Source organism: Cyrtonyx montezumae, unplaced genomic scaffold (genome assembly GCF_038088225.1).
Source record: "Cyrtonyx montezumae isolate F1298 unplaced genomic scaffold, pur_monq_1.0 scaffold_8, whole genome shotgun sequence".
In the NCBI taxonomy this organism is placed as follows: Eukaryota; Metazoa; Chordata; class Aves; order Galliformes; family Odontophoridae; genus Cyrtonyx; species Cyrtonyx montezumae.
The window spans coordinates 22,337,991-22,354,991 of NW_027072089.1; the positions used below are offsets into that span (position 1 = coordinate 22,337,991).

Genomic DNA, 17,001 nt, shown 5'->3' on the forward strand with positions numbered 1-17,001 from the left:
GTCATTCTTTTGCATATCTGCTTAATCTATTGTTTATCTAGCTAGCTCACTATTAAGAGTTTATCTCATCTGGAACAAGTTATGTATGAACAGATAACAAAACATTCCCAGTGTATTTTGGCAAAGGGTGTCCTCTGATTTCACGCTGTTCATAATCTGCTAAGTTAGTGGACTACGTTTGCCAAGATATGTTGGGAATACAGTTTCATAGCTTTGCAGAAATTAAGGGCACAAGGGACTATTAGATCATTTGATCTGCCTCCTATGTGCTACAGATCATAAAATTTCATCCAGATACCTTCAAGGAAATCCAAGCACTTTTCTATGGCCAAGAGACCATGTTTCCAAACCAGTTTATGTGCCTCACATAAAGAGCAGGGCAGTTTAATGTGCCACCAGTGAACAAAGCGTGATATTCCCAGTGATCCCAGCAGTCATACTTTGATCCCTGACCTTGAAATAGAAGGGACAGAGAGAAAAAATGCACAAAGTGAAAAACAAAATCAGATTGCTCCCATCTGACCCTGGCCTGACCTGTACACTTAAGCACAGTAATCATGGTGGCTTTCAGCATGTGAACAAGATGCACCAGGCATAAGCTTAGGAGGATTTTCTGTACTGTCTCAGAGCAGTGGTCTATCTTTCTCAGGCTTTGGCTTCTGTTATGATCAATCTCTTAACATTTATGGTAACAAAAAGGAAAAACAGCAAAACTTCATAGCTCAGGACTGAAATCACTACAATTAAGGGGAAATCAAAGAATCACGTAATGGCTTTGATTGGAAGGCGTCATCAAGTTCCAACCCTCCTGCCATGCAGGGCCACCAACTTCCAGATCTGGTACTAGACCAGGTTGCCCAGGGTCCTATCCAACCTCATCTTGAACACCTCCAGAGACTGAGCACCCATGGCCCCTCTGGGCAGCCTGTGCCAGCAACTCACCACTGTTTCTGTGAAGAACTTCCCCCTGACATCCAATCTAAACCTTCCCTCAGTGGGCTTAAAACACTTTCCCCTTGTCCCATCACTGTCTACCCTTGTAAAAAGTTGATTCCCTTCCTTTTTATGATCCCCTTTTAAATGCTGAGGTGCTTCAGCCCTCTGATCATCTTCATGGCCCTCCTCTGGATCCTCTCTGACAGCTCTAAATTTTTTGGAAGATAAGGAAACTGCTTGATCCTGTATAGAAAAGTCTGAAGTGCAGAAGCATGAACTATAACTATTTTGAACAGTCTAGTACTCCAGAAGTTCAAAATACAGCACTGACCATATCAGCAATCTTCATCATCCCATGAGCCTGAAAGACAGTCAACTCCCAAGAATAGCATCCAGGACCTCCTTTTGCACTCACCCAAGCTGAAGTATTCTTCCTGATAGCTAAGTAATATGATATACATTTATTTCATGTTATTTTATTTTCTTGAGAAATCTTACCATAGAAGATGTACAGCCATGGAAGTACAGTAATCTCCTGAAGAGGTAACTCAAATGTTCAGTCATTCTTGTTCCTGAGAAATGGCATCTTATTTTAAGTCTTAGCTTATCAAACCTCAGCTGGACCTTGAGAGGTTCTTATAAATAAGGTAAAATGACCTCACGCTGTGAAGCCTCTTACTTAAATACAAGTATATGGAATATATAGTTATATGTTATAACCAAGCCACCTCTCTATTCTCTATAATAAAATAAATGGCAGTCGTCTCCCTGCTGGAAATCCCCCTTTCCACACCTAGAGGTCACACTGAGAGAGTGGTTACCCCTTAAATCAAAAGACCATTTTAGAGTCACAGGTTTTTGAGGCAGAATCCTTCACTTCATATGTAGTGCATATATCTTCAACAACTTTATATATTGTCTTGGGTTTAGCTGTGTTAAAATGAATCCTGCTGCTTTGTGGTCATATAGCCAGATGTTTTAAGTGATTTTGTAATAGTACTTAGTCTTCATTATAGGCCATAAAGATCTTTGTGCTATCTGAAAATTTTAATAATCAAAATTCCTGATAAAAGTATATTTTTGTTGCATTGTATTAGATTCAGAACGTTCTGCTTTAAGGATGTCAACAATCATTTTTAGTTATTATTTTTTAAATTGTAAAAAAAAGTTACAGTGAATGCCCAGATAAATTCTTCCACTTAGAAATATGTGGTATAACAAGATGTATTTTCAAGTCCATGGACCTTTGTTTTATTTCTATAAAAATAAGTATCTTTGGTCCAAGTGCTTCTCTTCTTACCCCTTTTCAGAAATCACTAGGGATAATTAAGCATTTCAGAAAATTTGTGGTAATCTTTCACCTGGTTTTAAGATTGTGTCAGTTAGAAAAGGTTCACTTCTCTTTGGAGGACAATAAAACATGAGTTAAGATGTAAAAAATGCAAAATTTCCTGAGTGTGGTACTACTCTTTATTTGTGGTATATGATACACATATACATATACACAACGTCCAGATTTTGTTGCCATAGCCAACATTTTTTTCCTCATTTGGTCCCCTATTTTTTCATACCTTGTTTAATCTCATTTAGATCCCAGTTCTGCAACTGATTCCATCAGAGTGAATCTGAGGACATTATCTAAGCATTTTGGCATGAGAGACATAAAACTGACAAAAAAAAAATGATAGAATTGGTTTGGAATTATGGTTGGACTAGATGGTCTTGTAGGTCCTTTCCAACCTAATGTATCTATGAATCTATGAATCTATGAATTAAATCTACAGTAAGCTATAATTCCTTTATGGAAGAAGTTTTTGACAAACTTAACTAAGCTGAAATCAGTAGAGTTCTACAGAAATTATTCCAAGTATTAAAAAGTACAGAAGAGAATTGTGTTCCTTTTACAAGCTTCTTTGACCATATTTTGGAGTTTGAGGGCAGGGATGTTATTTTCTAGCATTGTTATGAAATTAAAAAAAAAAAAAAAAAAAAAAAGAAGAGGGAGAAAAAACCCTGTGATCTGTTTAAGTTTATTTCTATTGGACTTTTTCTGTGTTGGTTAATTATTCATATTGAAATCCTCTGAGTAAATGGATTTTGCAGAGCAATGATAGGGATGATCCATAACGTGCAGGAGAAAGGGAACTATATATGCTGAGCGGGGAGTATTTTAACATTTCATTTCTATGCATGGCTTAAAATACAAATAGCAAAGCCTGATAAGTATAAAACAAATTAGAATGACAATATGCACTGTTGTTGCAAATACAGTACAGTGCTGTAGCATCTCATTTACTACTTACATTGCAAAATTTATGTTTCTAAAAGTTCATAAACTGGATACAATTCTTAAGAGACTGCATATCCCTAGCTGAGAGCCAGGCATCCTTTGTTGGACTATTTATTTTAGAGTTTTGTTTCTCAGCCTTCTTCTTAAACTCAGAATTAAGGTGGTTGCATAGTTCTCAGGCTAAGAATTTCAATAAGGCTCGTCATTCCCAGGGTTAATAAATACTGATCCAGGCACCTCCTTGCTAGTGTCTGTGTAAGGAAAGTAATGTTCTCTCAGCATTATTCACTGTACAACTTAGGCAGAGAGAGAACTGCTCCCATCAAAGCAGATACTGAGAATAAAATCAAAATTGCCCTGTAAAACTTCCCAGAAAACAGATCGCTAATGTTCCCAGAATTTCACTGCTGCTACTGCAGAATTTCATAGGGGAGAGAGGACAGAAGGAAGAGGGATGGAGGGCTTACTCTAAAGCAGAAAGCAGAGCAAATGTGGCATCCAAACAAGGGAAAAACTTTTTAATACTGGAATGAATTTGCTCTCTGTGTCAAGTGTGAACGGTGCCTTCATGGTGGGGTTTTGTTGTCCACTCTGCTGAGCAGATGGAGCTTGCAGTTGTATGTCACTTGTTTATTACATCCTCTTAAGATTAGTAGCTGTGTGGCCAGATGGGTCTGGGAGCACAGCTGTGGATACAAGGAAATAAATGAAACCTGTCTGATGCTGCCGTGCCCTTTTGTGAGATACTGACGTGTTGCAACTGCAACAAAGCAAAATCACTTTCTTTAATATATTAGTGAATTAGATGCATTTTTTTTAATCAAATCATATAAAAACGGGAGGGTAAGGCTCAGATGATCGTACAACTCTAAGAGGAAAATGTAGTTGAAATCCTCACCAAAAAGCTTCAGTGAATTTACAGGAACAATTTTAATGTAAAATAAATTTGAAGTGCACATCAATTAATCATCCACATAAAACGTAAAGCAAAGGTTGCTATAGAACAAAGGCTCCTATAGCGCATACACCAAGGCAGTAGTATTTCAAAGTTTATTAGATGGCATATGTTGAATTATTGATCCAACATTCTGATAAACTATATAATGCATTTATGTAAATGCAAATGAAATGCTGTTCTCTAGAAGTATGCCAGATAATGGGCTAGACTTTAAAAAGTGAAACTCGCACACTTTTAACTCCTTCATGGCAGTAGTCATTCAAAATCAGTCACAAAGCAACTGCAAACGGGGAGATCCTGGAGCGTTCCGTTCTGTGGTGTAGATAACTACACCTGACCTGTGTATGGACCCATCATCTATACTCCACTCATAGTCTAAGGCATTTTTAGAGAGTATTTCCCTGACTTCTTTTTGACATCTTATTTTGAACACAAGGAATCTCGTACCAAACTGTGTCAGATGCTCTCCTGTGACTGAAAAGGTTGCCTTAGTCTAGGTGAGCTACAGCCATCTCCTCTCAGTCTCACTGGCAGAGTAAGCTGGACTCACCGTTTTCTGTACCAGTTCAGGCTACTTGCTATAAAGGAACTGTTTCTCCTCTCCTTTTAAGTATTTGGGTGTGTTGTTCTGATGAAGATGATTTGTAGTTTAGCATGAACCTGATATTTTGAGGGAAGATTATTGTTCTTTTTGAAGAAGAAAAGTAGTTTGTAGAGGTGGATAAACTGACCTGCAGGAACATAAGGATTTTTACCAAATTTATTTTTCTATTTTTATTATCTAACAAAATGACAGTCAACAGAATAAGGGATGTTCAGTGCTTTCCTGGAAAATAAAAAAAAACGTGAAACACTGCAGCTTTGGAAATAGTGTTATACAGTATGATCACACTCTGATTTGTTATATCTGAGATGTAAAGTTGAAGTTTTAACTGAGTCCAGCCTTGACTTAGAATTTGATGATAGGCATTCACATAATGAGTATGATGTTTAGTACAAAAGCATTTTTCTGATTCTGAAAGCTGCTATAAATCATGTATACTTTGGAAGACGTTTTTATGTTAATTAAGGAAGATGCAGCGAGTTGTAATATTTTATGGGAAGAGAGGCAAGTGCAAGTGCAAATTGTTGTGCTTTTCGCCTTATTGCACAGGGAAAGGAAGAAAAGTTTCATCCAATTCTGAAGGATTTTGTAGATCCATATTATGATGGATGCCAGGAGGATGGGAGGTAGAGGTAGCAATTTTCATTGACTTCCAACATACTGTGTTTGCTTCATTAAAAAATTACAAATTTGTTGGCAAAAAGCAGTAACATATTGCTAGAAAACATCAAAATTCACAGTGTAAATTCATAACTTAAATTTGTGTTCAAAACTGTGGTTTATGAGTTCTGTGTTTTCTTTTAAAAAGAAAGGGTTGGAATAATAAAAGGACATAAAGCTCCTATTTGTAGGTCAAACCAAAGATCTTTAAGCCAAATATTTTATTTCTGGTGGTATATCAAACTCAAAGAAATGTTTACTAAGTAAAATGGATTTTATAACACTCTGAAATGGTAATCAAGAAGAAATCGTTATACGAAGCCTGAAGTTATTTTGCTGTGCAGTGTGGAAGGGAAATAACATTTACTCTTGGTTTATCTTAAATTATGATACTGTTTCTAACAGTTTCTGTTTTTTTTTTCTCTTACTTCTGCAGGAAGTTGCCCTTGTCCTTGCAGCTATATTGGTGTTTTTGTTGGCTTTCTATGCTTTCTTTTATCTTAACATTTCCAATGAAGTTGACCTTGATCTGGATCCAGATGAAAACTAGTAGATGCAATGAATCTATCACCAAGATTTCTTCAGCTTGAACAAGACTACGTAGGAACACAGTTGCTTCACTGTGAAACAGTAAACAATGCCATCTCTTGCAGTCTAAATTTGTAAGTTTTGCAATACATCACTTCTACATTCCAGATCTCCAAAAGAAAGGAAGAACACTCGTGCCCGGCAAGCATATTTGGTTAATGCCAAAGCCAGGAGCTGCAGTACAATGCGGGAAGTTTATTGTTTACATTATATTTTCTCAGGCGGAGAACTTTGATGTCAAAAGACAGGTGCTATTATTATCTTGGGTATTGATGCTCACTTCACAGGAGAAGAATCTGCCTTGACTAAATTTAGGAATCAAAGCTTCCTAATAGCCGAATTAGGTTCTTTTTCTTTTCCCAAAAGAAAGTGGAAATACCATACATAAAAAAATCTTTTATTGATTTGTATTTAAAGTATATCAACACCCCCCTTGTTCTTTCTCTCCCTTTTTATCTTTCTTTAAAATGTGTATGCACAAATGTCCTCACAAAGATGGAAGAAATTGTAGGAAAAGATTATCTTTTTAGAAGCAGTCTGTCACCTCCTATATGGACTTAATTTTATGTCATCCCAGATTCTGTGTGCCCATATATCTACAGTAATCTTTTTCATTCTTTTGCCAACTGTTCAGCACACATGTGTTCTGTCAGAAATGGCACCTGGATGACAGAAGCTCTAACATTCGCATATGCCTCTGAAACACAGTTCTTTGCCTCCTGTGCTGTCTGAACTAGTGTAAATAGAAAGTTCAATTGATGTTGGGTTTAATTAGCGTATTGCTCTATTATTAATATAAAGTCAAAATTGTATTTTAATTATACTATTCCTGCTGATTGTGATATCAACTTGTTCCACCTGTTAGGAGGGTATTGTAAAATATATATAGATATTTCATTTTTATCATCAAGCAAAGGCATGAAGTTGTATTAAGAATCCTTTCATGTATACTTCTAATAATTGGGAAAATCTTGGCGCCACGTCATCCTTTAGTTCTTGCAAGATACCTTTTGGAATATGCAGTGTGGATAATATTTCTCATGCCTTTGATAACCACAAGCGACTTGAAGATGTCGGTATGTCAAAGCAGCTGCAGGGAGCTGTAAAATTCTGGCTTTTCCCTGTTCTGCTTCAGGTTTGGCATATTACTGAGCTTATGGTTGTAAAGGATTTATTTTGTTCCTTCAAAAATGTGGTTAGTCCTTCTCTAGTTTGGTTTATTTTTGAAACCAAGAAAAGCATGGACCCATTGCTGCCGAATGTGTAAGGGAGTTAGACAGTTTGACTTCCAGTAAAGTGGACAGAATTTTGAAATTTTATTATTGTCTTAATCTTAGGTACCAGTATTAGTTTTAGTTTCAACTCTAATGTTTACTGACCTGTTCTGGAAACACCTCACAGAGATTCCACATCGTGATTCTGAAGACAAGGGCATACCAAACCCTAGCAACTAGTGTAATGGAAAACATATTCATTTTAAATTGGCACAGTCCCATTATCACCACTTAAGGAACTTAATCAATACAGTTAGTTTTTAAACCATACACTATGACCGTATGTGCTATAAGTCCTGAGGATACATTTCTCTGTCATACTCCTCATCCACTTAATGCAGTGCAAAACAGCTCCACTGGAAATGTAGAGTACACCATCTTCCAAGAAGCATTTGAAAGAGAAATATAAACATATACATGCAAACATTTCTCATTTTCTAATTATGACTGTTACAGACATAAAATATTGACATTTGTATATTCATGTGACTTTTGGTTTGCTAATGCTCCTATAGATGACCAAATGCTTACCAACATGTTGCATTTATGGCGAAGCATTTTCTGACACATGGCCCACTTTTCAGTGGAGAGAAAAGCTTATCACAAACTGTCTTCTTGGATGTGACATGCTGTTCATTTCACCAGTGCTACACCACATGTCACAGAAGCTACCAACCCTGCTCCATGAAATACTGGAAGGACTGCAGTATTAATGTTTGTGTGTGATGTGTGGTCTGAGAATTATGTGTTGTTATCACCATCACACAGGTTGTCTTGTAACTTGCTTTCTGACTCAGTTACGTTAAAATGCATGCTGTTCCTACTGTCCCATTTATGAACATGATGTTCTTAGAAGAACTAATTTCCCATAATTATGACTCATAGACAAAATCCAGTGTGCGTATGTGTGTGACTGAAGCAGCTTTCCATATTTGTGGTGCACTGATCCACACTGCCCACAAGTGCCATGGTTTTCAGCTTCTCTGTTGGCTTCATTTCAGTTAGACCTTTTCATTTACATGAAAGATACATATCATGAGAAATTTTTCTGTTACGTAGATAAACTGGATAAACTTATGTTTGGTGTACATAGAAATACCTGGTAAATATTGCAGCAAATACAATGGTTCTCTCATCAGTACAATAATTTATAATGGGGCCATGTCAATATTTTTTTAAAGCTAAAAGCCTCTACCTCTCATCCAATTCTTCATTCTTGGTGTTCTAAAAGGCACAAACACTACAATATTAGCATTGAGGTTAGATTGTGAGCTTTCTTATTCATGACTATCCTGAGTTTACTGAAATTACATCTGATCTACTTTAAGGGGATCATAATCCAGGCTGATTTCTGGTTTTTTAGAGCACTGTAGTGTCCATACCTGTAAGAATGTCTTGCAAATATGTGGTTTATTTTGCCTTACTTATATCTCAGATTGAAATATGCCTCCTCATTTTTTGGGGCCATCTATCTTTGTATAAGTTGCTTAGTGCTTGTTTTAATAATAAATGGATTTTTACTCTCTTTGTGCTCTTATTAATGTTGGATGTGTCACATTGAATTATATATAAATTGTAAAGGACATTAAGGCAATCTAGATAACTCAGTGTTCAAATCTGAGCAGTGATACTCAGCAGCTTTAGAATATTTGGATTATCCTAAGCATATCTAACCCTTAAGCTCATATTAAAACTAAGTATAGTCTATGAATACTTAAAAGACAGTAAAAGAGAGCTTTCCTTGGCATCCTACCCAATACCAATACAGAAGATCTCTTTCTGCAGAGTTGTTCTATGTACCTACCATCAGCTTCAGATGGATTCGTTTTATATAAAAATAATGCTTTTATACAGTCTTTCAAAGAAAGATTACTTGATCAAATCATTTACACAGGAGCTCTGACTTGACTGAGTGGTTTGTTTTATTTTTTTCAAGGAAATTCACCTCTGGGGTCAGAGTGGAATTCAGGCTGCTTGTGGGATACATGGAATTTCTTTGAGGCAAAAGCTGTGGAGGAGATGCTTGTGCAGGGCTCTCGATGATGTCCCATCTGGAAGTGGCTCCAGCTAGGAAGGCACAACAGCCTTCCAGCAGTGATTTCACTCAGCAAATATTTCCTCAGCAGTTTTGCTTTTCCCTTTGATCCTACAGAAGCAGATCATGCACGCTGACCATCTCAGGACAGAAAGCTCAGTGTAGTAGTTCTACTAGTGCAACTGGTGAACGCTGCCAAGGAAGGGCTTTAACTCCATTTCATAGAGTCCGTAAATACATTTTACTGGAAGTTTAGGAAGCATGTTAAGCATTTCCCTAATAGACCCTAGAGATGTATTTAAACTGTAGTTGAAGAACACTGTATTTAAAGTTCACTGTTGTGTATCATACAGATGTCATGTGATTCAGGAGATGTTGTAGCTCCTGCCATTCATCAGACCAGCTGTAGCAGGGACAGCATGTATGTATGTAACTGCAGAGATACACAACATGAACAAACTCACATGTTCATTTAGGTGTAGTCTAGAATAGTTGACCTAACAAGCTGTGTTTGAAAATAGCTTTTAAACCCAACCAAATGAAGCCACAGTGGAAGTCCTACAAAACAACCCATTCCATTTCCATGAAGATTGCTATGTAGGAAGAGACTTACCTGCTGACTTAAGGCCAAGTTGTGAATGCTGCCCATTCAGGGAGGAAAGCATTGCTAGCAGCTTCCAGCAGACTGATGATTCATTTTGCTTTGATGTGGGATTGTGCCTATAAAAGGCATGACTGAGCCAACTGGTGATGGTCAAATGCATTCAGGACAGTTCCCTTTAAAGCACTGGACTTGAAATGCAGACTATGCAAGTTAGAATGCCAACAAACAGGTTATATTACAGGTCACATTTCAAGTTCTACATGCAGTAGCATAATAATTAGTGATGTTTATGACTAAGAAAATAACAATATAGCACATCAATAAGGCAGCGGAAATGTGATGTTGGAACTGCTTCTTAAAAGATTTTGTAGTGGATTATACCTGCACTTTGGGAAATGAATCCATGAGATGAATAAACTGGCAAAGATGCTCTGTGATTATATGCTTACGATATTTTCCCATGAAAGGGCCTACGATGATATTTTGCAGCACTTTTCCTCTTTGTTTGCTGTGTTATAAACTTTTGTAGATACATTTCTACGCTTTTCCAGGAACAGAGAATGGTTGTTTTTTTGTGTGTGTATCATTCATTGCATTTATGTGATAGAATCCTATGCTTTTTTTTCCCCCCTCCCTTAATCACATACAAATTGGTGGGGAGACAGCCAAAATGTTAGGTACTCTCAAGCAGATGTCACATCGCTATTTTTTAGCTCATTTAAATGAATAAACATGTTAAACTGTGAAGTATTACATTTTAGATTTTTTTTTCATTAAAAAAAAAGGGGGGGACAATCTGTTTACTGTCCTTAATTGAGACAACAATCCTGGTGGCTGCCAGTTTTGGCAGTTTTAACGATGAACTATAAATACTGGGACAAATCAACTAACGGGTGATTGTGAAGAAAAGTTCAAGCAGAAGCCTCATTTTGTGTGACTACTTTTTGCAGTGCTATATTTTTTCTAATGTACATAATTGTTACACTGTTTTTTTGTGTGTAAAAGCCGCAAATAAACACATGACCGATCAAACAGTAGTTGATTCCTTTGTCTTGCTCTTAATCACTGAAAAGCTTTTATCTAAAAGCTGGCAGCCCTGCAGCTCATGTCTTGCTCAAAATCAGAATCATAGAATCCTTAGATCTGGAAGGGACCTTCGAAGGCCTTCTAGTCCAACTCCCTTAAAATAAACAGGGACACCACAGCTAGATAAGGTTGCCCAGAACCTGATCCAGCCTTGCCTTGAAAGTCTTCAGGGATGGGGCATCAACCACATCGCTGTGCAACCTGTTCCAGTGCTTCGCCATCCTCAATGTAAAAGACTTTTTCCTTCTATCTAACCTATATTCTCATTTCCCCTTGTTCTATCACCACAGACCCTGCTAAAGAGTCTGTCACCTTCTTTCCTGTAGCCCCCCTTTATTTACTGAAAGGCCACTATCAGGTCAGCTCACAGCCTTCTCTTCTCCAGGCTGAACAGCCCTAGCTCTCTCAAATCTCAGTCTCCCAAAAAGGTGTTTGTTCAGGTCAGTAACAGGAGTGAATATTATCAGATAGGAAGAGCTTCATTTTACTGAACCATGGAATATCTGAGAAGCATATAGATCTTTGAGTGCTTGCCACATCACAAAGAAATTGTAAGAGCTTACAAAAGCAGTATGGAGTATGGTGACAAACTGATCACATTCCTCCTGGGAATGAGAGTAGAAGGAACAGAATTAAAATGGCCAATTCTTCCAGCAGACAGCCACCTTGCAACTCACCTCATTCCTGGAGAAGAGCATGGAAGAAATTCTGATGTCAAATCAGAGCTCCCTCGAACTGTTTATATTTCATGTGGCCAAAAATGGACCTATAGGAGATAAAGATGTCTGGGAAAAACAAACAAACAAAAAACCCCAGCAACAACAAACAGAGCAGCTTCTCAGAAAATCAGTGGTTCATTTTTGTAATTAAGGAGTAAATTGGGTTACTATAACTTTGTATAACTGGTAGTTATACAAAGCATAGGTCTGGCAAACAGCTGCTGTTTTCAAGTAAAAAACAAAGTCATATTATACCAAGCTAGAATAACTTTGTGTGTGTGTTGTTCAGTTATAGGTAAATGTTCTTACGGATATTGGCAATATCTTTGTTTCTCTGGAGACACTTTCTCCTGTGACATGAACAGAAGAGAGGACAGATGGGGAGGGAAGTGGCAGGGGAGCCCTTGTGCTGATTCTGCAGTCCTAAAGCATCACCCTCACTCAGCGGGGAGCTGCTGGTGTTTAGAGTAGGACTGCACTCCTGCATTGCTTTGGACAGGCTACAAAAGAAAACAGAGCAGAGCTTAACCTACAGGGCAAGTGTCCTACCATCACTGGTGCCTGATTTCTTACCACAAATAAATAGAAGCTGAGATGTTGAGGCTTTTTAATTTTATTTATTATCTTCTCAGGAAGGTGCCAGAATAATTGTTTTTTGTTGTCCTTTTGAAAGTTGTTTCTACATAGTTGTTTCCCTTCCACGGTGTCCGTAGGACTACCTACTGCTTTTAGTAAGAAGCTGTAGGCATTATCCTTTTGCAAGAGGGGATGACCTTCCATCTGCCCTGCACTCGCAGGGCCAAAGCTGAAGTTATCTTAAGTAACTATCACTCTATAATATAGAAAGACCTACTCTGCTTTGGGAAGGACAGCAAAATCCGAAGTCAGGGAGGTTTTATTTAGCCTTTCTTACCTCAGGGAGCCTTCACACCGGCCCACATGGTGAGAGTTTTTATGTCCTTATGTGCTTTCTTGTCTTTTGATGGCTTCCTTCAGCTTCTCATTTTAAAAGATGAGCTAAGGTGCTATGGTTTTCTACTTAAAGAAAGGCTGTTTTAACAACGGTATCATAGGTTCTTGCTACCCTAATGAGCTCATGACTGTTCCTTCTTAAAAGGTAGATGATCATATCTGTGTTTGTCTGTTCATTAATTGTAGCTATTCTCAATCTGCTCTTCTCAGGCACCACTTACCTTTGTGCCACTGTTCCTTTGCCCTTTGAATAATAACACAATGTACTGAAAAGATAAAAAAGTAGAGGGGCTTATTCAGATCATTACCAAAGCTGCAAATTCATTTAAAGTTGGGCAACATACGTCAGGAAAAGTTTCCAAGAGTGCTATGCAGATTATGAGTATGAAGAACAGCCCTTTATCTACTGTATTCCCACAAATGCCATTTGACAGTCTTTGCCCTTATACATGAAAACGTGTGATGTTGAAATGAGTTAAAGATATGAGTGAGTTAATCATGACATTACTTCAGATTTTTCTTCTCATAGACAGTCAGCATCTGCTTATAATTAATAGAGAAGATTATTTGTTTGTAGGTGATACAGCTCGGTTAAATGTAGCATCTCATCTGAAATGTTGAAGATTAATTTACCCCCTTTTGGCTGCATCAGAATAGGAATTACTTGTTGTATATATGAATTTCTTCAAAGACCGATGCTGAAATTTGATTCATTCTCATAAACCTCAGCTCTATGACTAATAAGAACAAAAGGTTTTGCAATTTTTCCTCGTCAGCTAGTTTTACCTTCCATATTTGGAAATTTTCAAGTTGATACCGTGACAAAGTGATTAATGCCTGAAGGACAACTGAAAAGAAGAAAAATAAATGCTTTAGAGACTCTTCACCTCTTGTATTCACACTGCTGAGACTGGGCTATACTGACGTTACAGGGTGATGGAGAGGCAGCACAACTGAGACAATCTTCAACGTTTATGACTGCTGTAACCTGAACTCTGGGTAGCAAGCTTTTCTGCTATGCTGTTATGCTCACAGACGCAGAAATGTCACTAAGTGAATACCTGTGTACAGCAGAAGATAGCTTCTGTTGTGTACATCTATATGTAAATATGCTCCCGGCTTTGGTCTCTGCCTTCTGGTTTTCTTGGATCAAGGCTCTCCAGCAGATTCCTTCCACAGAGCCTGGAGCCATGTGAAAAGACACCATGTACTCTTGCATCAGGTTAGCACAGAGATAACAAAAGATGAAGATGCTGAAAAAGTGACTCGGCGTCCCTTGGAGTGAGAAGTATTTGCTGAGGTTGTTTGACAGTGAGGTACCAGATATGTCAAGCTCCATATGAAGGGAGGAGGGAGCCCAGGCAGATGGATCCCAGGACATCATCAGGGACTGGATGCAGATGCACTGCCAGATGCTGCTTCTTATGCACTCCCTCCTGCGATGGCATAGACCCAAGAAAACTTACAAGAGGACTCTTGTGAAATCTGGCTCTCCAGAAGTCAGAGTTGAGACCATGAGAAGCGTCTCTCATGCTAAGTATGATGAAAAGTTGGTCAATTCATTAACAGCTTAATATTACAGGATCTGCGAGTGTTAAAATAAACCTCCCCTGACCTAACAGCAGTGGTTCATTTGTGAGTGAATCTTTGCAAAAGTCTGGGCATCTTACAGATAACCAGTTTATAATAGTTGTGATGGTGGAATGTATGCAGCTGAACAAGAGAGAAAAAAACATTTCAATGAGAAATACAATAATTCTGTTCCAGAGGGACTACAGAGGCCCCATCTCTGATGGAAGCCGAAGGAGTCATGCACACTAATGATGACTGCCTTCTTTCATCATCTGCAAGTAACAGGGTCACACATCTCTCCACCCAGACAACACGAATACTTTAATTAACAGGATTGCAAGACACCAGGCTACCTAACTGCCCCACTTTAAAGAGCTGCAGAAATAAAGCTTCATTAAATTATAGCTTATGTAGATACCCCACTATTACAGGCCTCACAGACAAATATCAGAAACACATCCACCACCAACAGTTTCATGTGCTGTCAAGAACTTCTGTGTCTCGGAAAGGAGTACAGAAACTAGCACATATGTAAGAATTTCTGTCTTATAATGCTCCTCTCACAAGGTGTTCCCTGACCTTAGCATAGGCTGTGAGCTGAAATTGGCTGGCTAATCATGAAGAAAAGGAGGATATTCTGTAAAACCTCAGCTATATGCTAGTCTTAAACATTTAAAGGCAGATATTACAGGTGTCCTTGGAGGTGAAACTGGGATCAATTACTCCACAAAAGACACTGTGATACCTCTTTGGAAACCAGGATGGAACAAGCTTTGGGCCCTGTATATCCCAGCAGAGGAATAATCAGTGATGTGGAAGGCTGAATGTAAGGTCCTAAAATGAGGGTAGCAAACAGCAAGCAGAGCAGTCCCTTCTTCCAGAAAACCACAGCCCAAAGGAGCTGGCCCAAGGGAGAGGCTTTGCCTCTGCATCCAAAGCCCAAGCCTTTGATCAGTTCACCCTGCCTGGGAGCCTGGAAGAACAAATCTTGTATGGCCACTCAACAGCAGTTAGTTACGATGCCTCTTTAAGAATGAAAACTTGCCTACGCAGGAGAAAAGAACTTGAAAGCCCCTGTGTAATGCTACCACCCACCAACACCTACTATTTATGAATTATTTTGCTGGCTTTCATCCTTCTGAATAACAAAGTTGATTTCACTAATATTTTAACGACTCTAATTACTTGGGTGTTTTTTTTTTCCTTTTTTTTTTTTAATATCTGGTAGCTGAATCCATTAAATAAATAAATAAATAAGCCCACCAGATAGTGATTTGATTCACCCTGGCTGCCACAGTTTGTGGGAGATGGGTGCATGTCAGACAAGGCAGCTCATGCTGAAGAAGACCTGAGTCTGCTCTCAGTTACACCCTCATGGGGAACTTCTCCCCATGGAACTGCCTGCTCCGGGATTCCTAATTCCCTGCAGGGCCAGGGTGGCTGACAGAGCTCCCTGCTGCTGCATCAGCCCTCACAGCTACTTGAACATTGACATGGCTTATCCAGGAAGCAATCCTGAGCAAGAAATATCCTGAAGGCAAAACCAGGGCAGGAATGCAGGTGGGAGGATGAGCAGAAGCCTCAGGGGACACAGAGCCTATATGCTAAGTTGTCAGGATAGTGTTTGAATCCAGCTCTAGTCATAAATAGGGAATTTAGATTGGGCTGACTTACAGTTGTGTTTTGTCTGATCCAAATGTATAATGAACAGCTGTTCACACCAGAATTTAGCAGTGAGCAGAAAGCAATCTAGAGTTGCAGGTGTGTGACCATGCCTTTGGAGGGTGCTTCCCTACTGGCTCTTCTGTATGCAATGGGATCTTGTAGATAACTTCTGCAACCTGATGACAGGCTGACACACTTCATGGCATGCTAGTACTAAATTTGTATGTGCTCAGGTTCGTGGGTAGTTGCTGACTACCAGACCTCCCTGCCTAGGGCCCCATCCAACCTGGCCTTGACTGGCTCCAGGGATGGGACATTCACAGTTTCTCTAGGTAACCTGTTTCTATGCCTCACCTCCCTCTGATTAAAGAACTTCTTCCTAATATCTCATTGAAATCTCCCATCTTTTATTTTCCAACTGTTCACAGTTGTCCTATCACTTTCTGCCTGTTTTAAAAGTTTATAAGCTCCCTTCAAGTACTGGAAGGCTCCAGTGAGGTCTCCCATGAGTCTTCTCTTCTCCAATCCGATCAAGCCCAGCTCCCTCAATTTTTCTTCATGAGAGCAGTACTGATCAGCTTCTTGCCCTTCTCTTGACCCACTCCAACAGCTCTGCATCATTCTCATTCTGAGGACCCCGGAGTACTCCAGTTGGGCCTTCATGAGGACACAGAAATTCATATATGAAGAGTTAACTTGCATGGCAAATTCAACTTTTTATTTAATGTTCTAAGTTTACTGTAGCAGATTTATCCTCTTTGTTTACAACTTATGGAGAACTTAAGAAACTGAAGCAAAACACTGCAATGTACATGTGAATAGCATTTATTTTAGCACCGATGTGTTCATTATGAAGGCTCTCGGGATCACTAGCCTTGTAGTAAGTGAGCAGACCAAAGCCCTCAATATTCTCTTGCAAATTCCTTTTCTATGAACTTAAGATAGTGACAAAACAGAATGACTAAGGCAGGATCCTCTAGGTCCCTCAGGCCCACCCCTCAGTAGGAACATGCAGAGCAGGGGGCCAAGGTCCATGGC

The 17,001-nt window shown here is 38.8% G+C and overlaps 1 protein-coding gene across 1 annotated transcript in view; it reads left to right on the top strand.

Annotated features, from left to right (window-relative positions):
• TRIQK (triple QxxK/R motif containing) overlaps positions 1 to 7,977 on the top strand; it is a 61,225-nt gene extending 53,248 nt beyond the window's left edge. Inside the window, exon 4 of the mRNA XM_065753684.1 lies at positions 5,885 to 7,977. Within this exon, the coding sequence (XP_065609756.1) occupies positions 5,885 to 5,998 (114 nt within the window). The 3' untranslated portion in view covers positions 5,999 to 7,977. The remainder of the gene's footprint in view (positions 1 to 5,884) is intronic.
• The last annotated feature ends 9,024 nt before the right edge of the window (positions 7,978 to 17,001 follow it).